This window comes from Heterocephalus glaber, unplaced genomic scaffold, assembly GCF_053883595.1.
Source record: "Heterocephalus glaber isolate CG9 unplaced genomic scaffold, H.glaber_assembly_v1.0 deba00000896, whole genome shotgun sequence".
Classification (NCBI taxonomy): Eukaryota; Metazoa; Chordata; class Mammalia; order Rodentia; family Bathyergidae; genus Heterocephalus; species Heterocephalus glaber.
In genome coordinates this window covers 1,440,867-1,467,049 of record NW_028258170.1, presented here as the reverse complement: position 1 = coordinate 1,467,049, position 26,183 = coordinate 1,440,867, and the positions used below count along the sequence as shown (strand labels likewise).

The 26,183-nt window shown below is 36.5% G+C and overlaps 1 protein-coding gene and 1 pseudogene across 1 annotated transcript; both read right to left on the bottom strand.

Moving 5' to 3' along the window:
- Positions 1-11,427: 11,427 nt before the first annotated feature.
- LOC147828861 (olfactory receptor 5L2-like) lies at positions 11,428-12,442 on the bottom strand (annotated as a pseudogene).
- Positions 12,443-18,216: 5,774 nt separating this feature from the next.
- Positions 18,217-19,308, bottom strand: LOC147828860 (olfactory receptor 5L1-like). Its single transcript, XM_087207868.1, has one exon. The coding sequence runs from the start codon at positions 19,297-19,299 to the stop codon at positions 18,217-18,219; it is 1,083 nt and encodes a 360-aa protein (XP_087063994.1). The 5' UTR covers positions 19,300-19,308.
- Positions 19,309-26,183: the final 6,875 nt, after the last annotated feature.

Genomic DNA, 26,183 nt, shown 5'->3' with positions numbered 1-26,183 from the left:
CTCTAGTCCTGGTTCTTTGAGGTATCTCCATACAGATTTCCACAGTGGTTGCACCAGACTGCACTCCCACCAATGGAGAAAACCACATTTACTTTATCCAGTCTCCAGTTGATGGGCATTGGGGCTGCTTCCAAGTTTTAGCTATTACTATTTGTGCTGCTATGAATATGAGTGGACACATATCACTGTGGTATGATTCTTTTAATTATTTGGGGAAGATACCCAGCAGGGAAATAGCTGGGTCAAATGGGACTTCCAGTTCTAGTTCCCTGAGGTATCTCCATACTGATTTCCATCACGGTTGCACCAGTCTACACTCCCGCCAGCAGTGGAGCAGGACTTCTCTTTTCCTGCAGCCCCACTAGCATTTGTTATTGGTTGATTTCATGATAGCAACCATTCTTTCTGTGGTGAGGTGGAATCTCAGCCTTGTTTTCATTTGCATCTCTTGAATGACCAATGATGTTGAACAGTTTTTCATTTATTTATTTGCTGCTTTTACTTCTTTGTGTGAGAAATATCTGTGCATTTCAAATGCCCATTTTTTGACTGGGTCTTTAAATTAGGGAGTTCTGATCTTTTTAAGTTCTTTATATATTTTAGATAGGAGGCCTTTGACTGAGGAACAACAAGTGAAGATATTTTCCCACATTGTGGGCTGTCTCTTCACACTGCTGGTGGTTTCTATTGCTGTGCATTAGCTTTTTAATAAGAAGAGATCCCATTTGTTGATTATTTGTGCTAGTTCACGGGCAACTGAGGTTGTGTTCATAAAGTCTTTTCCTACCCCAATGTCTTCAAGAGTTCTACCTAACCTCTGTTACAGCTGGTTCAGTATTTCTATTTTAATATTTAGAACTTTAATCCATTTCGATTTTAGTTTAGTGTATGGGGAGAGATATAGGCCTACTTTTAATCTTTGACAAATCGAAACCCAATTTTTCCAGCACCATTTACTAAACAGACTATCATTCCTCCAGTGAGGGTGTTTTTCTCCTTTATCAAAGATGAGATAGCTGAGTGTGTCTGGAGTAGTTTCTGCACCTTCTAATCTGTTCCACTGGTCCTCAGATCTGTTTCTTTGATAGTATCATGCTGTTTTTATCACTGTAGCTTCATAGTATAGTTTCAAGTTGGGGCTTTGATAATCCCTGCCATGTCTCTGTGACCTAGAATTGCTTTTGCTATTCTGGGCCTCTTCTTGTTCCAAATGAATTTTTGGATCATTTTCTCAAGGTCCATGAAGAATGCTGTTGAGATTTCAATTGGGATTGCATTGAATCTATATAGCAGTTTTGGAAGTGTGGCCATTTTCACGATGCTGATCCTTCCTACCCAGTATCAGAGGATTTCTTTCCATTTTCTGATATCCCCTTCAATCTCTCTTTTCAGAGTGGTATAGTTTTCAGAGAATAGGTCTTTAATTTCTTTCATTAGGTTGATTCCTAGGTATTTCAGTTTTTTGGATGCTGTCATGAAAGGAATTGTTTCCCCTATTTCTCTCTCAGTGAGTGTGTTGTTCATGTACAGGAATCCTATTGATTTTTGTGTGTAGACCTTGTATCCAGCTACTCTACTGAATTTAGTTATTAAGCAGAAGACTTTTGGTGGTGTTCTTGGGGTATTTGATACAGAGTACCATGTCATCTGCAAATAATGACACTTTGACTTCTTCATTTCCTATCTTTATTCCTTTTATTTCCTTCTCTTGTCTAATTGCCGTGGCTAATGTTTCCAAAACTATATTGAACAAGAAGGTGATAGTTAGTGGAAATCCTTGTCTTGTTCCTGATTTTAGTGTGAAGAATTTCTGTTTTTGACAATTTAGTATGGTATTGGCTGTTGTTTTTTCATAGATGGCTTTGATCAGATTGAGGTAGAGACAATCTATTCCAATTTTTTGTAGGGTTTTTATCATAAATCCATGTTGAATTTTGTCAAATGCTTTTTCTGCATCTATTGAGATGATCATATAATTTTTGTCCTTGGATCTACTGATGTAGTGTATTACATTGATTGAATTGTGCATGTTGATCCATCCCTACATTCCTGGTATGAATCCCACTTGATCATGTTGTATGATGTTCTTGATGATCTTCTGCATTCTATTTGCTAGTAATTTAGTAAGAATGTTTGCATCTATGTTCATAAGTGAGAATGGCCTATAGTTCTCTTTTTTCAGTTAGGTCTTTCTCTGCTTTAGGGATCAAGGTGATACTTGCTTCTGGGAATGAATTTGGGAATATTTCTTCCCTTTCAGTTTCATTGAAGAGTTTAAACAACAGTGGCAGCAGTTCCTCTCTAAATGTCTTGCAGAATTCAGACATCAGGTCCTGAGCTTTACTTAGTTGGTAAGTTTTTAATTATGTTTTCAATTTTATTGGTTGATATTGGGTCATTTAGAATTTTTAGGTCTTCATTCAAATTTGGTAAATCATAAGTATCTAAGATTCTGTCCATTTCTTCTGTGTTTTCCATCTTATTGGCATAATCGGTTCTGGAAATAGATATTGATGATCCTCTGGATTTCTGCTGGGCCTGTTGTAATTTCACCCTTTTCATTCCTAATTGCATGGATTTGGGCCTTTTCTTTCCTTTTCTGGTAAGGTTGGCTAAGGGTTTGTCAATTTTATTGATTCTTTCAAAGAACCAAATATTGGCTTCATTAATCTTTTGTATCACTCTCTTAGTCTCCATTGAATTGATTTCTTCTCAGACCTTTACAGTTTCCTCCCTCGTATGAGCTTTGGGTTTGTCCTGCTCTTCTTTTTCTAGAAGCTTGAGGTTCAGCATCAAGTTGTTTAACTGGGCTCACTCTGTTTTCCTAATATGTGTACCCACTGCTATGAATTTCACTCATAAGACTGCTTTCATTGTGTCCCATAGATTCTGATATGTTGTATTGTCATTGTAATTTAATTGAAGGAACTCTCTGATTTCTTCTTTAATTTCCTCAGGGACTCATTGGTTATTCAGAAGTGTGTTGTTGAATTTCCATGTGTTTATGAATTTTTTGCAGTTTCTTTTGCTATAGATCTCCAATTTCATTGCACTATGGTCTGATAATATACAGGGGATAACTTCAATTCCTTTGCACTTCCCTAAATATGTTCTATGAGTGAGTATGTGGTCTATTTTGGAGAATGACCTATGTGCAGCTGAAAAGAATTGTGGAGAGCGAAAGGTTGAAATAACCTTCAGAGACCTCTGAGTCTCTTGAGAACATAATGAATCCTGGATATGCAGCTGGCACAAAAACAAGGATGGTTACTTGTAACGAGAGTGGTTAAATAGAAAGAGTTTGAATGTCTGCAGTGCAAGGGAAGGTTATTCCCAGAGTTGTAAAGATACATTTGACCTTTTCCCTGGAAAATAATTAGTCACCGAATTATGCGCAGAGGAGGGGTTGGGGGTTGTGGAAAAGGTATATAAAGGTCAATAAAGTGGGGAGAGGGGTCTCTCCTCCACCTCTCTCCTTTTTCTTTTCCTCAGAGGTTTTGTTTTTCTTTCATCCTCTCCCCTCCTCTCAGGTACTGTTCGACTAGTGATGGCTGGCACTGTCAAAGAATGTGTATTCTGATGTTGTGGGGTGGAAGACTCTATAAACATCTGTTAAGTTCATTTGTTCAAGAATTCAATTGATTTCTAGAATTTCATTACTTATTTTTTGTGTAGTTGAACTATCTGTTTGTGACAGTGGGGTATCAAGGTCCCCCACCACTATTGTATTACTGTGTATATGATTTTTCATGTCTGTTGGTATTTCTTTAATATACTTGGACTCACTAGTTTTTGGTGCATACATATTTATGATTGTCATCCCTTCCTCTTTGATTGTTCCCTTTACAGGGATATAGTGTCCTTCTTTGTCTCTCTTAATCAGTGTGGGTTTGAAATCCACTTGATCTGCAAAAAGGATAGCTACTCCTGCTTTTTATCGGGTTCCTGGTGCATGGGGTATTGTTTTCCACCCTTTAATTTTCAGTCTATGTGTTTTATTTTGAATTAAGTGTGTTTCTTGTTTTTGGCATATTTTGGCTTTTGCTTCTTGACACATTCTGCTAGTCTATTTCTTTTGATTGGTGAATTGAGACCTTTAACATTGATGGTTTTGACTGACACATATTGATGTATCATTGTCATGACTTTTCTTTTTGTTGGATTCTTCCCCTTTAGCTTTAATTTCTTGTTGCACATGATGGGTTCATTCTGCTTTGCTTCCTGGGATTGCAATCCTCATTGTCTGTTCCTAGGATATTGTCTAAAATTTTTTGGAGTGCTGGTTTGGTATTCATGAAGTTCCTAAGGTGTTCTTTGTCATGAAATTTATCTTATTTTCCCATCAATTTTGAAAGATAGATTTGCAAGGTACAGCAACCTGGATTGGATGCTGCTTTCCTTTAGGACTTGTAATACATCATTCAAAGCTCTTCTTGCCTTGACAGTTTGCATTGAGAAGTCTGCTGTGATTCTGACGGGCTTTCCTTTGCATGTGATTTGTTTCTTTTCTTGAACTGCTTGTATAACTTTCTTCTTCTGTTGAGTTTCTGGAATCTTAACAATTATATGCTTGTGTGTAGATTGTTTTTGATCAAGGCTAGTTGGAGTCCTATATGCCTCACTTATCCGTATGTCAAGTTCTTTTCCCCTGCTTGGGAAGTTTTCTGCCATCACTTCTGTGAACAGTTTTTTTATGTCATCTGCACTCTCTCCTGTTTCTTCATTCACTCCAATCACTCTTATGTTATTCTTCTTTGCATTGCCTAGCAGCTGCTGGATTGATTTCTCATGGTCCCTTAGAATTTTGAGCAATTTTTCTTTTCCTGGTCACTAATTGCAATCTTATCTTCTATATCTGAAATTCTGTCCTCACATTGGCTCATTCTGCAGTGTAGACTTTCAGTGGAGATTTTGATCTCGCAGAAAACTGTTTGCATCTGTTTTATGGATTCCATTTGTTTCCTATGTTGGGATTCCATCATGTTCCTCAGCTTCTCTCTATAATTATTAATCATGTCTTGCACTACTAGCAAAATCTCTGCTCTTATCTGTGAAATTATTTCTGATTTCATTTTTTCCAGATCCTTTTTTGTTGCCAGTACCAGGAGTCTAAGTGGTTGAATATCAGAGTGTCTTTAAAAAAATCAGACCTCCCAAATTTAAAGACCCCAATCCAAACATGGCCATCTGAAATGAACAGACATTTCTCACACAAAGAAGTAGAAATGGCAGTAAACATATGAGAAAATGTTCAACATCACTGGTCATTCAAGAGATGCAAATGAAAACAACAGTTTCCACCTCATTCTAGAAAGAATGGCTGCCATCATGAAATCAACCAATAGCAAATGATGCCGGGGCTGTGTGGAATAAGAAACACTGCTCCAAGGCTAGTGGGAGTGTAGACTGATGCAACCACTGTGTAAATCAGTATGGAGATACCTCAAAGAACTAAGGCTTGAAATCCCATTTGACCCAGACATTCCCCTGCCCTGTATCTTCCCCAAAGAATTAAAAGTATCACACCACAGTAATATATGTGCACCCATGTTTATAGCAGCACATTTTTTAATACCTAAAACTTGGAAACAGCCCAAATACCCATCAACTGGAGACTGATCAAGAAAATGTGTTTTTTTTAATAAAATGGAGTACTACTCAGCCATCAAACACAAGAAATTAGAGACATTTGTTCCTAAATGGATGCACATTGAGGCGATACTCTTAAGCAAAATAAATAAGACACACATGTGTAAATACCAAATAGTTTCTCTAGTTTGAGAATCTGAAAGTGTAGATAAAGACTAAAAGGTATAATAGATAATGTGAAATAGGAAGAAAAGGGGCAAAGGGGAAGGAGAGATGGGAGGGGTATGGAAAAAGAAAGAAGGGAATGGAATTAATATGAAAAAATGAAAAAAAGTAAACAAAGTCTTTGCAAATAGGGAGGGATGGAGGGGTTGAATGGAGGGCAGGGCAAGGAGGGAAAAAATAAGAACCAAGAGAGTATGTAAATGTGCATATCTCCAGTGATGAATGTCATTATATTGTACACCTAAAATGTACCAATAAAAGGATATACAAAAAAAGAAGCCATGACTTGCCTTATAAAATACTAATATTGGATTATCAATAAATCTAGTTTCCTCCACTCAGTCAAATACTCATTTCTTAAAGGCAGGCTCTGATTTGCATAACAAATAGGTATCTTAACATTTAACTTTATAAATATCACATGGGATACTCAGTTTCCTGCTTCTTTTTTTTTTTTTTTTTTTTTTTTGGTACCAGGGATCAAACTTGGGTCCTTGCACTTGGGTCCATTTCTGATTACATTTTAAAGACATATCTAGATTCAATTTCTGTTGAATTACCACTGGATACTTCTAGTCAAAAATATTAGCTTTATCCCCAAATATCTTAACCACTAGTAAGACTGTAGTGTATTATCTCCCGAGGTTATCACACACTGAAGGAGAAAAAGTAGATGTTCAAGCAGCAAGCAACGATTATGGCCTTTTCACATAGCGGCATCTGAGTGGCTATTGAATAGTCCAAGAACAAGCTATATGCATACTAAGAAATTATTCTTCTTTATCTAAAGTTCAAACTTAACCTGGCCTCCTATATTTTGCTTACTAAATCACTCAAGGCTATATCCCTAAAAACAGAATCTAAGAATAGTACAGCAACAAACACATCCATTTCTCCCAGACCTTTTCTTGCATTGGTGCTCTGAGTCCCTCATGAATAGGGAGTTCCCTGAATCACACATCCTTATAATGCAGACAGTCATTTCTGACAAAAACTTCTCTTCTTTTACCCAAGTGATAAATTCTGGGAGGTCCTTCACTATACATGTAGAGAACCATATCACCTTAAAAACTATCCATGGTCTTATGTGTTCAGATATCCAAGAATTTAAGAACCAATGAGAAGGCAATATTTTCCAGTGTATTATCACGGTCATAATTCTTTCATATTGTTCTATTGAAGGGCTTCCAAACCTCAGGTGTATTTACCTTCTATGCCTGGTGATTCTTTGTTATGAGAAGGCTGCCCTCTGAATTGTACCAGGTAGAGAAGAATCTCTGAGCTTCATTCACTGGACAAGGCTCTCACTAACCCTAGCTGGCTGTGAAAATGGAAGAGGAATGGAACAGAAGAAGCATAGTCTCTTGTAGTTAAGGATTACTGCTACATTTCTTTGATGCTGGTAGATTTTAATGATATATGTTTCTGTCTGATTTCAACAAATGACCAAAGTTTCCTTTGAATATCATGGATCCATATTTCCAAAATGATATTTTTATGTATTAATTAATTTGTATTATCTTTAAATCTGAGCAATGTTGTATTTAGACTTTTCCTTATTTTTTTCCATTAATGAGACCAATTTTTCCCCATACTATACAATTTTATTTAGATCAAGTCCCCTTTTTTCTCTAGAAGGGTCATTCAATTCCTTTCAATTCAATTTCCTTTAAATTTCTCTTTTCCTTGCAGGTAATTCTAAAAATTCACAGGTGCAAGGAGGTATATCTGTGGATATACACATATTGCAGAAAATTCTCAGGCTCTTCTTCTGCCTATCCCCATGCCACTGAAGTAGAGAAAACCAGCTAAGCCTGATCCCCCAGTTAAACTGTACAGAGTATGCCTCCTGTTTCCTGCATATCCCGGACATAATATCTACAATAGTACAAATTTTCCCTAGAATATTTTCCCAGGAAGAATCTACAAAAGCTGAGGCATCTACTAGATATCTTACACAGGAAACATCATGCCTATGTTCTCAGACCTGGAGGAACAGACCTGCCGGGAGAAAGACAGTCTCCTCCTCCCTCTGGAGAGCTTATTTGGAGGAGAAGCAAACACTCTTATTCCTACTGCCCCTCCCTGTGGTGTTGTGTCCTAGAGAAAACTGATTGACTACTTCTCCAGGGGCATCAGAACAAGCAATTAAAATTACTTCTTCATGATATAATTCTCATTTCATAGAAAAATTATGAAAAGACAGCAGCTGCTTACAAACATTTTTATGAAATTTAGCTTTATTGAATGTCATTTCCCTGTGTTTCCACATCACTCACATAGTATCCCATTATTATTATCAGCATGATCATTATTATTGTTAATATTATTTTGCATAATGACAAATTGTAGCTGGAGTTATTTATTTAGTAATCATCTCTTAAATACCTCTCCTCTGTCATTTCAGAGGTTAATTGAATCTTTGTGAAGCTAACCACAACTTGGCTCTGCCTTCAAGTCCTTGGCTGCTCAGTGACATTCTGTCATGGAAGTATACCCAGCATCTGTTCCTGTGCTGCAGATAAGGCTGTGGATGCTTAGCATTTTGTTTCCATAGTCCCTACCAGGAGCTCAATCTGGTTACACCAATCCATTAGGGTGTCTCATGTTATTAAAAATGCCCAGGTATTTCGTAAAAAAGAATACACTGTCTACTATTCACACAAAAATGATCTCTACTTCTAACTTAGCATACCTTTTCTCTAATTCACTTTTACATAGCAATTTCTATAAAATTCAAATATTTTGATTATCTTTTCCATAGCCATTTACATTTATTTTGACCACATTTTATTGTCTTTAGTCCCATAAATTATATATATGTTTTGGGGGGGGTTTTGCACCAGGGATCAAAGTTAGGGCCTTGCTCTTGCCAGGCAGATGCTGTGCCACTGAGCTACATCCTGGACCCTTAATGTATCTTTATACTACACTGCCATTAGAACAATGCTTTTAAAAATCAGCTTATATTTATATATTTGTTTGAATATGCATAAAATATTTTCAACTGGATATTTTTCATATAGTTGAGTGAAAAGAAGAGAAAGTAGACCATGTGACTATAACAATTTTTCCCCCCCAAAAAATAAATTAAATAACTATAAACTAAATGTAAATAAGTAAATGAATTCTTTAATGACCATATTGCTCCCAGTTTGTAAATCTAAATGATGTTGTTGCTTATATTTTCATAATGGGGTTCCTAAGAAAAGAAACCCAAAGCCCTCTCCAGTAGACTCAATATTCCTCACATTCTCACAAATTACTGTATCCATAAATATTATAAATGTATTACCTGACTATATTATAAATCTGCCCATTTATGAAATATTTCATTAGCTTGTGATATTTAGCTTATCATTTATCATATTCATACATAAAAATATTCTCCAGGTGTGAAATCTGCCATGAATTCTTCTGATTCTTTCCGATCAAATTAATTATTTTCCAATAGTCATAATTTCTGTGATTATGTAATTGGTGATTGCCCATAGTATGACCACAGTGTGACCACAGTGTGACCACAGTGTGAACTAGTGTTCTATTAATGCATTTGCTTGGCTTCCTCTCTAACTACAATGTGGACTTCAGGTGACCTCCTTCCTCCCTTTGGGTTTCTGTATTTCTGTGTCTACTCAAGAGGGAATGTATACATGTGTGAAAAGTTATTGAGCAGAACACTTATCATTATTTCCTAAAATATTTGCTCTAGTGCTAATCTTCTTCATGTTAAAAGCGAGTGTGTCCACTGATGAAGTTTATTTTAATTGCTACATCCAGAGTCAATCACAAGTCATACCATCCAGGCTTCTAGATTTTTGTTTACACTATTTGAACATTGTTCTTTGGTCTGATCATCAAATAGTCATGAATTGAAAGTCCTGGGTGAGATATGAAAGTTCAGCATAGATGTCTAATAATATGGACTCTGTTGCTGTTCATCTTTCCTGAGAGAATTTCAGACATTTGAAAAACTAAAATATTTCATTTATTCTGGGGCATATTTTCATTTGTTAACCTTTTTGCATATAAAGATTAGAATTAATAGGGAAGGTGTCATGGTGTTATAATTTAATTACAAAAAGTTATTTATTTTGAGAACATAAATCTCAGTTGTCCAAATGTGGTGACACACACCTGCAATCCCAACACTGGGCAGGTTGCAGCACCAGAATGACCACGAGTTCAAGGCCAGCCTGGGCTACACAGTGAGTTGAAGGCCAGACTGGACTATACACAGAGACCTTGTCTCAAAAAAATTGAAATGAAAAATGTCACTGCGAAGACAATGTCAAAATTTAATCTCAAAAAATGCCATGAAGTTTGCAGAATTAGACAATGTTACAATGTGAAATAGACATTAGTTAAAATACATGAAAAATTTTAAAAATCAGGGTCAAAACTTCAATCCTAGTTTTGAAGAACTTGAAACTAATGCTTTTCTAATATATTATAAATACAAGGATAGAAGCTTCATTTAAACAAGTGATTGCAAATGTAGACATTGACAGAAATAACAGTGAATTTACAAAGAAAGTGTGGATGGCAGGTATGAGTCAGGACAGAACAAAGAGGTGAGCCTCAAATAAACAGAAAAGGGGTGACAAAAGAATATTTTATGAAGAACAAATATACATGTAAAAATAAAACCAGAGGTTTTCCTTTTATAATTCCAATTATAAATGACAATAAATATTTTATTTTCAGTGGATTATAAATGTAGCCTGAGGATAAGAAGCTACAGATAAATCTAAAGAAGGCTGAGTTCAAAGTGCTGGTTCTCATAAGAAAGTTAATTAAATGCTGAATAATAATAAAGAGAGATAGCTAAAAAGAGACAGAGATGAAGAATGAGTTGCATGTAAGGAGTCATTCCAAGGACTTTGTACATTCCATACAATTAATTTTTTCCTGAAATTCTTTTGAAATATTAATAATTATTTTCCCATTCCTCAAATGAGGTACCATGAGATCTTCCAAAAACTCTGTCTATTGCAACACTAAGATAAGAGAAACAAGAAAAAAGCAATTAACAGTATTCAAGCACATGCAGAGGCTGCATTTTGTGCAGAAGCTTTTTGACAAGGGACTGTTCTTCACTGCAAAGCACTAAGAATTCATTCTGGAATTCTTTAAGAGTAGCAAAAGCTGTGTGGCTCTTGTGAGTTCTTGAATAAGCTAATAAAAGTTTACACTAAATTAAAAATCTGGGCCTTACGAGTGCTATTATCCTCATCAATTTAAAATTTTATTGCTTAAAAAAAGTAGACTATGGGTTTCAAATATACTCATTTCTACCTTTGTAAATTGAAAACACATAAAGTACATTTAAAAAGACTAACTCATAACTACACTTGGAGTTCCCTCCAGCTCATCAGCTTACACTTACACCCTTATACTGTCTTCACATTGGAACTCTGAGTTATTTAATTTTACATTTTCTACATACAAGGAAAAAATGAAAACAAAGCTTTGTACATAAGGAGAGGAGGGGTCTTGAGAGAAGGGGAGAATGGGAAAAAAGACACGGATGTACCGTTGACAGGTGCAAATTCCCAGCGATGAGCGCCATCATTATGCATGCCTAAAATGTACCAATGAATGTCTTGCTATTAAAAAAATAACTAAAGGCTGGAGGGAGAAAAAATTTACTTTTCTAGGAAAATATTTTGTACCCCAGAACTTTTCGGAGAGCTTCTTTCACCTCCTTGTTCCTCAGGCTGTAGATCAGCGGATTTAGCATAGGAATCAAGACAGTGTAGAACACTGTGGTCCCCTTGTCAACATCCAGATTATCACCAGAAGTGGGCTGACAGTAGATGAAAAGGATTGTTCCATGGAAGACAGTGATGGCTGTGAGGTGGGAGGCACAGGTAGAAAATGCTTTGTGCCTTCCCTTGGCAGAGCGCATCCTCAGGATGGTGATGAGAATGAAGGAGTAGGAAGTGAGGATGATCAAAATGGTAAAGATCTCATTGAAATTAACCACCATGAAGAGCAGAATCTCATTCATGGTGACATCGGAGCAAGCAAGACCTAAGAGAGGGGGCAGGTCGCAGAAGAAGTGGTTGATCACATTGGACTTGTAGGATTGGACCCCAACAGCTAAGCACAGGTGAATCAGGGAACACACAGAAGCATAGAGGTAACATCAAGTAACCAGTATCACACAGAGCTTCTGGGACATGATGACCATGTACAGCAGAGGGTGACAAATGGCCACAAAGTGGTCATATGCCATCACGGCCAGTAAGAAGACATCAGTGATTGCATATGTACAAAATAAATAAAATTGCACCATGCATCCCAGGAAAGAAATGGTTTTGTCATTGTTTAAGATATTAGCCAGCATCTTTGGCATGATGACTGAGGAGTAGCAGAAATCTACGAAGGACAGGTGGCTGAGGAAGAAATACATGGGGGTGTGGAGTCGAGGGCTGACCTGAATCAGTGATGTCATGCCCAGGTTGGCCAAGGCGGTGACTCCATATATGAGAAGGAACAGCAGGAAGAGGATGAGTCTCAGCTCAGGAACATCTGAGAGGCCGAGGAGAATGAACTCCGTTACCATGGTGCAGTTTTCGTCCACCATTTTCACTCAAGTCAGCAAAAATCATTGAAAAACAGTGTTATTTCTGGGAAGAAATAAGAGCAAAAAAAATCAGGCTTATTTTAATTTCAGGGAAATACAAAATTGACGTCAAGTATAGATACACATGGAGTGTAACAGAAGCAAATTTGTCACATTTTTAAAAATGCTAAATAATTGTCAGAACAACTCAAATATGTATGTTCATGCATCCCACTGGAGAAAATTAACTTAAACATCAGCAATAACCTTAAAAGATTCCCATTCACTCTCCACTAAGGTGTAATTGAGATAGCTATTGAATTAGGGGACATGGTGGGCTTTGACACAGAGATAATTAATGGTGCATAAAACTTAATTTCTAGTCAATAAAAATGTTTCTCTGTTATATCCGAGTGTGGCAGCTCCTATGGTTACATATAATACCATACTGCTGTTGTTGATGTTCCATTTATTTGTAACATAAATTGGCAGCAGACAATTCTCTACAATTCCACTGTGGCAAATCATGAAAAATTTCTTTAAATTTAGTGACTTATGAAGACTGTATAAGTTTGGAATTGTTCATAATAGGAAAAGAAGATTTGAAACCTACCTTGACCTCCATAATCATTTTTATTCATCAACTCAACAAATTTATTTAATTCACTTTAATTCACTTTAATTCAAATTTATTTAATTCACTTTTATTTAATTCACTTTAATTCACTGGAACAATTTAATTCACTATAATGATGGAAAAATAGGAACATTTGTATGCAGTTGGTAAAACAAATTAAGCAACAGATATTCAAAGTTTTAATACCACAACAATATAAATTATTTTTATTTAAAGATTTTATTAGTAGTAATATAGCATGATGACTCAGTGTATTGTATAAATGTGAATACCTAGGTTCGGAGTTGCAGTATTGTTTGTGGTTTTAGCAATAAACCACTTCAGTTAAAAGTGGAAGAATTGTTAAGCCATGGTTCATCCTACTTGGGGTCAAAAATTGTCATAAACATTCAGATGATGTTTTCAAAATGATTATCTTGTAAAGAGGATACCAGTAGGACACAGTATCATATAGGAAGGTGTAGATGAGAATGTGTATGTAGAAATGTGCAGATAGATAGATAGATGATAGATAGATAGATGATAGATAGATTGTCATCAGCTTGGTTTGTCTACAGTCCTGACCCAAAGATACTTTATCCATATTTTTATTAAACTGCTAAGTCACAACTTCCTAAGATCTGTCAAAGACAGATGTGGTAACCGGAGGACAATAAACTCTGTCGCCATGGTACAGTTCTCCTCCACCATTTCCAGCACCCTTCATGTCAGCAAAAACAATTGACAAATTCTGTACTGTATATAAATAGAGACTACCATCTAGGCCTTTGTCTTAAGGAAGACATCTAATAGAAATTAGGGATCTGCCCAACACCAGAGCACACACCTCTAATCCCAGCATATGGTAGGCTGAAGTGGGAGCATTGTGAGTTTGAGGGCAACCTTGCCTACAGGGGGAGTTCAAAAGTGGTCTGTACTACACGGTGAGACCCTGTCTCAGAACAGAACAAAATGAAAATTGTACTTTAATTCTTGGCCTCTTTTTGTATTGCAGGAAGAGAAGACACATGACTTGATTAATACTCAGCAATAAAGATTGTGTGAAGATCCTGTGGACCAGAAACATGGCCTGGTGTTTTCTCCATATCTGGAACAATTTAAAGAAAAGAAAATAAATTTTTCTCCTGACACCATGGTTTTTTCATTATAGACCTAAAAACAAACAAACAGAACAACAACAAAAATAATGTAGGATGTTTGCCTGGGTAGAAGACTCTTTTTAAAATATAAGAAACATATCTATAGTAAATCCAAAGCAAGTGTAAATGATTCTTCTCCTTTGTTAAGCAGAGGAAGTTCACATGCCTGGAAAAGCTTGCAGGCTCAAAATTCAATCCTCAGGATTCAGAAGCAATGACTAATGTCAGCTCGATTTTTATCATATTATAGTTTTCATGAAGGAAATTGGTGTGACAAAGGGAGGAGAGACAGAGAGACAGAGACCACCACTTTGTTTTGTCTGTAATTTTCATCTGATTTCTCACCAACTCTCTTCCAAATAAAAGACAAACACATTTTTAAGAGTAACTGCACAAGGTAAGGATTCCTATTAAAGTTTGCTAGAAGACAAATGAGTTAGACATACCTGCAATATGATTTTGCTTTAGATAAAGAAAATATATTCATTTCCATTTTCAAATAGACAGTATAAAGATTTGTTGAACAAACCTGAAAAATACATTTCTTCCATGAATCCTAAGATGTGAATTTCATACAGTACAGGATTTATACTGTAAATTAAGCTCTTCAGAAATAAGAAATAAAAATTACTCTGGATGACATATCAAAAACATAAATAAAAGTTAAACTGAAATCTATGGCATAGAAAACTCAAAAATAATTAATCCCTTTGGAATATTTTTAGAAAATTTGTTTTTAATCACCCTAATTTGGCTGTCTACTCTACAGTAGGATGAACACAGTTAATAATACTCTATACATTTTGAGAGAGAATTTTCAATATTCTCATGACAAAATATGAGAAGTACTTGAGGTGAAGGATACAGAAGTTACTCAATTTGGTTATTACACAATATACACATGTATTAAAACATCTTATTGTGCCCATACAATACCCTTACAATTATTATGTAGCCAATTAATGAAAATAAAATTCCCCTAATTTGGGAATCAATCCTCTAAAACCAACCATACCTCCTTCTAGACTTCAATTATGTTTATTTGTGGGACTCAGTATCCAGGTATAAAATACATGAGCCATACCTTATATTGCTATTTTGAAATAGCCTGAACATTTCTCATAGACTTTTCATTTTTGAAAATATAAATTTAAAAAGATAGATTTAAATTTATGAGAAAAAAAATCAAAAAATTATCGATGGACTTTTGTAAAAGTATTTTTAAAACACAAATTTATTACAGAAATACAAATACAAATTTTAAAAGAAGTATGATATTTTAATGTACATAATTTAAAGCAGATATAATTGAATAAGAATATGTGTGAGATGGAAAGAGGCAGTAAACCACACTGTGATAGAATTCCTTCAAATTCCAGAAGGTCAATGGGTTTGGCAGTCAGACATCTCTAACAGCAGCTCACACTTGGACATTTAACATATGTTAGAATCTATCTAAGCCTTATGTAAGTATTTGTATATCTGACAGCCAGTCAAGAGGCTCTTTTGCTTCCATTACTGGTGTACAAATGAGAGGCTGGAGAGGATGGAGGTCTAAATCAGTTTCACTGTAGTCAAAGTCCAAATAATCTGTAGGAAGAGGCAACGTGCTGGTTTCACTGCTCATGGGCAGTATGGAAAAGGGCACAGGCTCAGAGCAGTGTTAGGATGTTGTTTTCCAAAACCCTTGTCCAATGCCAGCAGGTGCCATGTGGGACCACACCAATAAGATGTTCTAGAGTGCTCTTCTAGCCTTGAAATGTCAACCTAGGCCCAGGACTGAATATGTCTCCATGTATCATTGGGTGCATACCATGATTTTTCAAGGTGTTCATGTTTAAAAAGTCATTTTTAAGAAATTATTGTTTATATTCTCAATAGTGAACAGAATGTCCCAGAGACCTCATGAGAAGCCCCAGGAGACATTCCGGTTCTCCATTCAAACACTCCCTTTCACATTTTACTAAAGAAAAGAGAAGCTCTGGCCAACCAATATAAGGTGAATTTTCTCCCTGAGTAAAAGCCTATTGGCTAAAAGAGGGTGATCCTGGAATACAGTTGTTTTAGGGCTGTTTCAACTTATTTTGACTCTTCAGTACATCCATGTTAAATTCATGGCATAGTTTTCTGCCTCTTTCCAGGTCACACATATTCCTATTTGATCATATCTGCTTTATATAATACATATTAAAATATTACACTTCTTTGTAAAATTGTATTTGTATTTTGTAGTAAATTTGTAAGCATTTTAAAAAATAGTTTTACAAAAGCCCATTTATAATTTTTTGAATTTTTTCTCCTAAATTTAAACCTATCTTTTAAAATATTTATTTTCCTGAAATACTGGAGATCTAACCCAGGCCTTGTGCATGCTAGGCAAGCACTCTACAAATAAGCTATATTCTGGACCCATATCTTCATTGACTTAATGTTAGGGGATGGTACAAAGTAAAGGTTTAAATTCACCCTTTCTTTCATATGGCTATCTCACTACTCATCACTTTTTTTGAAAGAGTATTCTCACCAAGAGTTTGCATTGACAGGATTAACAAAGTCAACCAATTAGAGCTGTGTTTATTTTTGGACTTCAATTTTATTACTGTGGTGATCATTTTTACTTATATTAGTAAAACTTACAATGTTTTTTGAAATGTCCAGTGTCATATATTCTCTTCTTTAGCATAAATTAAATTCAAGTATTGGATTACTTTTTGTGTTTTTTTTAGTTAGAGTCTTCACTATTTTCCAGGCTTCCCTGGACCTCAAACTTGAAATCCTCTTGGCTCTGATAGTCAAGTAACTGGGTCTATACTTATAGGGATGCATCACCACATCTAGCCTAATCATTTTTCTATTTGTATTAAAATGATATCAGAAATGCAACTGTCTCCTGAATTTCGCTTTCAGAATTTACTTCAATATTATATAGATGTAAAATTAGTTTGCATCTTCCTTTTTTATAATGTGACCTTCATGAAGGCCATTATTTGTTTTAGAAGACTGTAGGTGGAGGGGGTGTCTGATTGGATTTTTCAAGGAGGAAAATGAAAACTAAAGAAGATGAATTTCTTGCAGAATCCATAAACTAGGGTCATAGCACAAATCCTCAATTTCATGGGCTAAGGCCAATGCTTTTCTTGCATTTGTAGACACAAGCTTATGAGCTTTATTTAAACAAATGGATAGATTTTAGAAAATCCTAATGGGGTTGAAATGAAAGTGTTAATGGTGTACATGACTAGAAGTAATTGAAGGTGTGTGGTTTAGTTACATAGCAGAAGACAGTCAAAGTGCACATTGCATTAAGACCAAAGATGCTTTTGGAGAACATGCACAGAAGTTAGAAATACACTTATAAATGACATCAAGCATGTTCTCTGCAATGGAGTGCAATGTTACCATGCAGATAAAAAGATAAAGTGAGAGAAGACACAGCTCAGCAATGCTTCTATACAAAATAATGTTCAAATTTCAAATCATATACATATACATATACAGATACATATGTATATATATGAAAAAGTATAGAAACAAAGCTTCTAGGAATTAAACTTCTCATACATGTTTTCAGCTTTTGTAATTCAATAATGTCAAGTTATTTGTGAAAGGATCATTATTTTCTTCTTTATGAAATGACATATTATCCAAGGTACAAACACATAATATGAGAAAAATAACAAAAAAGAGAAAAAAAAGAACACGAAGAATAAAAGAAATAAAAGCATGAAAATAGGCATACAAACTAAATTCTCATTCTGGGCACACACAATTTGTCAACATTGTGTTTTGCTTTATGAAATTACAGATATTCTATTTTGAAAGAATCATAGTTTCCATCTTGGATATTGAAATTATGGGACTATGGTAAATTCTTTAAATCGTGAAGGTTTTACACCAAACTGAATTCGTGTGTTTTAAAGTACCGTTACCCATATATATATAAATATTAAAGATTTAAAAATAAAGAAATTCACTGAAATTTAGAAGTATGTTTCATCCTACACTTGTAAATGGAAGAGATAAAAAAGATAACTCGATCTAAAAGACATAACTGCTCATCTCCTTACTATGCTCCCCATCTCCAACACTACAGTGTGTCTATTCACCTCTCCACCCACCATTACTTTTGAATTCTGAGCCCCAAAGATGAAATGTTCTCTAGTGCTATACTTTAGACTGACAACTTTCTGGAGAGCTCCTTTGACATCTTTGTTCCTCAGGCTGTAGATCAGAGGGTTCATCATAGGAATCACAACAGTGTAGGACACAGTGGCCACTTTATTAGAATCCCCACTGCTGTCTGAGTTGGACCTGTAATAAATGGAAAGGATTGTTCCATGAAAGACAGTGATGACTATGAGGTGGGATGCACAGGTTGAAAATGCTTTGTGCCTTCCCTCAGCAGAGCGTATCCTCAGAACAGTTATGAGGATGAAGGAGTAGGAGGTGAGGATCACAATGGTACTGGACTTATTGAATGTGGCCATGATGAAGAGCAGAAGCTCATTCATGGTGACATTGGAGCAAGCAAGACCTAAGAGAGGGGGGAGGTCACAGAGGAAGTGGTTGATCACATTGAACTTGTAGAATTGGACCCCAACAGCTAAGCACAGGTGAATCAGGGAACACACGGATGGACAGAGGTAGCAGAGAGACACCAGCTCCACTTGGAGCTTCCGGGACATGAGGACCATGTACAGCAGAGGGTGACAGATGGCCACAAAGTGGTCATATGCCATCACGGCCAGAAGGAAGACCTCACTGACCACACATGTGCAAAACAAAAAGAATTGTATTCTGCATGCCACCAAGAAGATGGTTTTGTCATTGTTTAAGATATTAGCCAGCATCTTTGGCATGACGACTGAGGAGTAGCAGAAATCTACGAAGGACAGGTGGCTGAGGAAGAAGTACATGGGTGTGTGGAGTTGAGGGATGACCTGAATCAGTGTCATCATGCCCAGGTTGGTCAAGATGGTGACTCCATAGATGAGAAGGAACAGCAGGAAGAGGGCGAGACTCAGCACAGGGACATCAGAGAGTCCAAGGAGCACGAACCCCATTACCTTAGGGCAGTTTGCTTCTCCCATGTGTCTACTTTGTTTGTGGTTGAAGGAAAAAGTAAAGTCATTCTTCATACAATCCAAAATTAGTTTTAGCTTTCTCTAAAAAAAAAAAAAAACATCAGAAGCAATAGAAGAGTTCATTTTATCTGCAAAGAAGTTAGACACTTTTCATTTGGAATTTAATAAAAGGGAAGGCATTGTATAATAGAGATGCACAAGATACATAATTTAAATTAGAGATGACACAACATCATTACCACATATAAAACTTTAGGTGGTTATCAATTTTTCATAAAATTGCACTTTGGCACAGAATCATAAAGCAAGAGGCCAAAGTATTATTTAATTATCCTCATTTCTCTAAAAATTCTTAATTCTTATTACACAACAGACTTTTAAATCAATACTCTCAATATTCAGGTTCTAGGAAATTATTTTAAAATGCAAGATGACCTTTCTAAATTGTCCTCTGAAGTGATGAACTAGGCTTAAAATTATTAATCTATAATTGTTTATATTTAATTAGTAATTTTAGATTGAGAACATACATTTCATAAATTGTGTTACTGTTTTTCCCTATAAAATTAACAAAATATGATCTTTTTTCATTACTCAAGTACAGCCTTTCTGTAACTGTGACACTGCAACTTTAAGAGGACCTAAACATTCCACTGCAAATCTCTACAAAGACCAATTAAAGATGCACATAGGAAATCATTAAGAAAAATGCCCATTGAGCTCACATCATTATTCATGATACTAGAGCTTAGAAATGATATGATGAACTGAGAGTTTTCAAAATTACGATATAAATAAAGTGTGCAATTCTTAAAATCATAGTTTTGAGTAATTTTAATGACTTGATAATGTCATCAAGATCAGAACTTATTAACATATAAATTCAATACTTTTGAAACAACAGAATGTCATTTATACTACTAGTTTCCATTAGTTAATTGAAAATTATGTGTTCAGGGGCCAGGGATTTAGCTCAGTGGTTCCGGCGCCTGTCTCGCAAGCGCAAGGTCCTGAGTTCAATTCCCGGTACCAAAAAAAAAAAAAGAAAAGAAAATTATGTGTTCATATTTGGCTATCGATGTCTTGTACCCTGAGTAACTAGTTTGAAGATAATTATATACATTTATCTAAATGCATTAACTAATGTCATTTTTATTATGTTTTTATGAAATTTTCCTTTTTTCATAAAGAAAAAAAGTACTAGATGAATGTTTAAAAATAAAAATTACAACTTAATTTCAGTAATCCAGATAATACCTGCAAATATTATATACATATATATATACCATTGTATATTTAACCCTGAAAACACCCATGAGCATAAATATTTCTATTCACAAATGTAAACATTACATACTGCAAACTTATACAAAAAAAAAGGAAGGGGATCAAGCAGTGGGTGAAAAGGAGAGGGAGGGAAGGAAGGGGGGTGAAGAAAGGAATGAAGCTGTGTTATATGCAGGTACCAACTTCCCACATGAAACATAAACATGTACCGCACACATGTGCTAATAAACTAAAAAAAATGAATCTATAAACTTGCCTGGATTCTCAAAAGCACACATACATATTATGAGTTACAGAGGGCAGGATGGTGGAGATTTTAAAATAAAGGACAGACACACATTCTGGACTTGGGTACATGAGCACACTGAGAGGTGAGGGCCTCAGTCTCTCCCTCCAACCCTCACAAAAACTCGAGGCTATGCGGCAGGTGGCAGGGCTTCCTGGAGGAGCCTTTATCTTACCTGGAGACCTTCTCAGCCTGGCATTTACTGGATTCATCCATGGGTTTCAAAGAAGTGCGGGATATTTACATTGATAAATTCTGATTTGAACACAATCAGTTCTTCTGATTATATGGTTTTCTGTTTTCAACTGGCCAGAAAAAAAGTGAATTATTTGCATGCCTGTGTCTGAACTAGAGCATGAGATGAAAACCACTCCTGTTTTCAAGCTGACAGATGTAAAATCAGGCTGGTGATTGCCAGGAGAGCACTGCCACTGCACCACAGGTGAGTGTGCCCACTGGGAGACACTGTTGTCTAAAGGTATTTTCAATCCTGGGACAGGGAGTGGGGTGGCTGACATCTCCTGGAGAGGTGCCAAACACTGCATAGTGCATGTGGCTTTCTCTCCCTGTCACCCCTTCACCCACACACAGAGGTATCTGGATTATGATGTCACCTATGTGACCTGCTTAGGAAAGCCCTTCCAAAGTGTTTTGCACAGAGCCAAAATAATTCTTTTCCTTTCTGCTGCTGAGGAGTTTCACCCACCACCCTCAGCCTCTGTGTGACTCTCAGGAGACTCTGCGAACAGACTTTGTCAGATGGAACCACTGTGAGATTTGTGTAAAAGGAAAGACCACGGAAACAGGTATCCCTGGCCCGGTTCACTCCCTTTGCCGTCACACTGATAGCTGACCCAGGATATGGGGCTCTGCATTTTAAATGGCTCCCATTTCCCGTGGAGATTGTTCTTTACCACCAAGGCAAAGTGTATTTTGTTAAGTGGCTGCACAAAGCACAGAATTTCTTAACACATTATCTCACTCGAATAATGCATGGATTATTTTTCTCATTCATCAATTTTATTGGTACATTTTAGGTATACAGTATGTTGACATCCGTTATTGGGATCTTTTTTTTTTGTATTAAATTCTTTTATTGGTACATTGTAGGTATACAACACAATTACATTTCTCATTGGGAATTGTACCTTTACATAATGCATCTTGGTTCTTATTTTTTCCCCATTTCTAGCCCTCCCTTCACCCCCTCCACCCTTCTCTATTTACAAAGACTTTATTTCCATTTTTTCCATTTCTCATCAGTTTTCCTTTTCCTTCTTTCCTTTCCCCTGCTCCTCCCACTACCCCTACCCCTACCCCTTTGGACCTTTTCTTCCTATTTTACATTATCAATTATTCATTCTAATCATTGGTACATTTTAGGTATACAATATGACATTCATCATTGGAAATTTGCACCTTTTCATAGTCTCTTTTGGTTCTTATTTTTCACCCTTGCCCAGCCCTCCCTTCAACGCCTCCAGTCCTCCCTATTTACAAAGATTTTGTTCTTATTTTTCCATTTTCTCATATTAATCCCATTCCCTTCTGTCCTTTCCCCTAGCCCTCCCACTTCCTTCTCCTTTGCCCCTTTTCTTCCTATTTCACATGACCTATTTTACATTTAGTCCTTATTTACACTTTCAGTTTCTCACACCTGAGAAACTATTAGGCATTTACACATGTGTGTCCTATTTATTTCACTTAAGAGTATCACCTCAATGTGCATCCACTTAGCTATAAATGTCTCTAATTTCTCATTTTTTATGGCTGACTAGTACTCCAACCCAATCCTAAAATGGGCATCTGAAATGAACAGACATTTCTCAGACAAAGAAGTAGAAATAGCAAATAAATACATGAAAAAATGTTCAACATCACTGGTCATTATTGGGATCTTGTACCTTTACATGATGTATCTTGGTTCTTATTTTGTTCCCCATACCCCTGCCCCCCCCTTCAATCCCTCTACTCTTTCCTATTTGCAAAGACTTTGTTTCCATTTTTTTCATTTTCTTATATTAATTCCTTTCCTTTCTTTCCTTTCCCTGACCCCTCACACTTCCCCTTCCCCTCTTTTCTTCCTATTTTGCATTATCTACCATACATTTTGATCCTTATTTACAGTTTCAGTTTCTCACACCAGAGAAACTATTCAGTATTTGTACTTGTGTGTCCTATTTATTTCACTTAAGAGTATGGGCTCAAGGTGCATCCATTTAGCTATAAGTGTTTCTGGTGTCATTCTTTATGGCTGAGTAGAACTCAATATATACACACCCATGTTCACTGCAACACAGTGTGTAATAGCTAAAACTTGGAAACAGCCCAATTGCCCGTCAAATGGAGACTGGGTAAAGAAAATGTGTTTTTTAAATAAAATGAATGGATTATTTTAAAATAATATCTTTACTTCCCACCTTGTGCTACTAACTTTAACTGTAACAAATTTTACTGACAAGGAAAAAAATTCCTAATTCTCAGAAAAACGGCTCTCAGATCAACCACCCCCTCAAAAAAAAAACTGTATTCTAAACACCAACGTGTGGAACAGACTTCCCATTGCTTCTCCTATCTCTGAAGATATGATGGTGGAAATTGCTATAGGTTTTATGTGTGCATGTTTCCCTGGGGTCCGTGTTCCCTAAGCATGTAAAGTAAGCATTGATCTCCACGGGTTTTCCCCAAGATATCTAGAGAACTGCTCTGTCCTCTATTAACACAACTAGTACCAATGCCCTACCTAGGTCCTGAGTTGCACAGAACACACCGAATCAGCCCATTGCAGACAGGCAGGTCTGTGCATGCCCTACCGAGGTCCCAAGTCATGCAGAAGACACCAAATCACCCTGCTGCAGGCAGGCAGCCACGTGGTTTCACACTACAAAGATGCACAGGACAACAGACCACCAAAACAAGGTACTGAGTCCCACTTCTCCCAGCCCAGAGGTAGGGGCTTCTGAGCCCCCGTCCCACTGCTCCTGGTCCAGAGGAAAGGGCTTCATGGTCACCATTCCTCCTGCTGCTCCCAGCCCACAGGAAAGGGCTTTTGGGACACCATTCCCACCGCTGCTGCCGGCCCCTGTCCCACCTCTCCCAGCTCAGAGGAGGTAATCTGTGCAGGCACTAACAGCCCCCTGCACCAGTTGAAATGAGAAAACACTTAAATAAGTCTCAAAACCAGACTTCCAGATCACCTACATCAACCCCAAAGGGAAATGAGATGGAACACTCTGACACTCAACCACCTGCACCCACTAAACTGGCAACAAAAGGGGATCTGGAAAAGATGAAATCAGAAAGAATTTCTCAGATAACAGGAGAAATTGTGCCCTTAGTGCAAGACATGATTAATAAATCAAGAGAGAAGCTCAGGAACATGATGGAATCCCAACATAAGAAACAAATGGAATCCATAAAAAATATACAAATAGATTTCCAGGACATGAAAAACTCCAATAAAAGTCTACACAGCAGAATGAGACAATGTGAGGACAGAATTTCAGTTATAGAAGATAAGATTCCAATTAGTGACCAGGAAAAGAAAAATTGCTTCAAAATTATAAGGGAACATGAGAAATCAATCCAGCAGCTGCTAGATGATGCAAAAAAGAATAACATAAGGCTGATTGGGCTCAATAAAGAAAGAGGAGAGAGTGCAGATAACATAAAAATTCTCTTCACAGAAATAATGGCTGAAAACTTCCCAAGCAGGGGAAAAGAACTTACATACAGATAAGTGAGGCATATAGGACTCCAAATAGCCTTGAGCAAAAAAAAATCTACACATAGGCATATAACTGGTAAGATTCCAGAAACACAACAGAAGAACAAAGTTCTACAAGCACTTAGAGAAAAGAAACAAATCCCATACAAAGGAAAGCCCATCAGAATCACAGCAGACTTCTCAACACAAACCATCAAGGCAAGAAGAGCTTGGAGTGACATATTCCAAGCCCTAAAAGAAAACAGCCTCCAACCCAGATTGATGTACCCTGCAAAACTATCTTTCAAAATGGATGGAGAAATAAGATACTTTCATGACAAAGAGCACCTTAGGACCTTCGTGAATACCAAATCAGCACTACAAAGAATTTTACACAATATCCTAGGAACAGACATTGAAGATCACAACCCCAGGAAGCACAGCAGAATGAATCCATCTGACATGACAAGAAATTAAATGTAAAGGGAGGGAACGCAACAAAAAGCAAAAGTCATGGCAATGACAAGTCAATACATTTCAGTTATAACCATCAATGTTAATGGTCTCAATTCACCAATCAAAAGAAATAGACTGGCAGAATGGGTCAAGAAGCAAAATCCAACAATATGCTGCATACAAGAAAACACACTTAATTCAAAAGGAAACTCATAGACTGAAAGTTAAAGGGTGGAAAATAATATTCCATGTGACAGGAACCAAAATAAAGCAGGAGTAGCTATCCTCTTTGCAGATCAAGTAGATTTCAAACCAACACTGATTAAGAGAGATGAAGAAGGACACTACATCCTTGGAAAGGGAAGAATCCAAGAGGAAGAGATGACAATCATAAATATCTATGCACCAAACACTAGTGTGCCCAACTATATAAAACAAACACTAATGGACATGAAAAGTCATATATGCACTAATACAATTGTAGTGGGGGACCTCAATACCACACTGTCACAAATACATAGATCAACTAGACTAAAAATAAGTAATGAAATACTAGAATTCAATCGAACTCTTGAACAAATGAACTTAAAAGATGTTTACAGAGTCTTCCACCCCACAAAATCAGAATACACATTCTTCTCAGCTGCACATGGGTCATTGTCAAAAATAGACCACATACTCACACATAGGACATGTTTAAATAAGTGCAAAGTAATTGAAGTTATCCCCTGTATATTATCAGACCATAGTGCGATGAAATTGGAGATCCATAGGAAAAGAAACTCAAACAATTTCATAAACATGTGGAAATTGAACAACACACTTCTGAATAACCAATGGGTCACAGAGGAAATTAAAGAAGAAATCAGACAGTTCCTTCAATTAAATGACAATGACAATACAACATATCGGAATCTATGGGACACAATGAAAGCTCTTTTACAAAGGAAATTTGTAGCAGTGAATACGCATATTAGGAAAACAGAGTGAGCCCAATTAAACAACCTGATGCTGCACCTCAAGCTTCTAGAAAAAGAAGAGCAGGACAACCCCAAAGCTCACACAAGGGAGGAAATTATAAAGATCAGAGGAGAAATCAATGCAATGGAGACTAAGAGAATGATACAAAAAAATCAATGAAGCCAAGAGTTGGTTCTTTGAAAGAATCAACAAAATTAACAAACCCTTAGCCAACCTTATCAG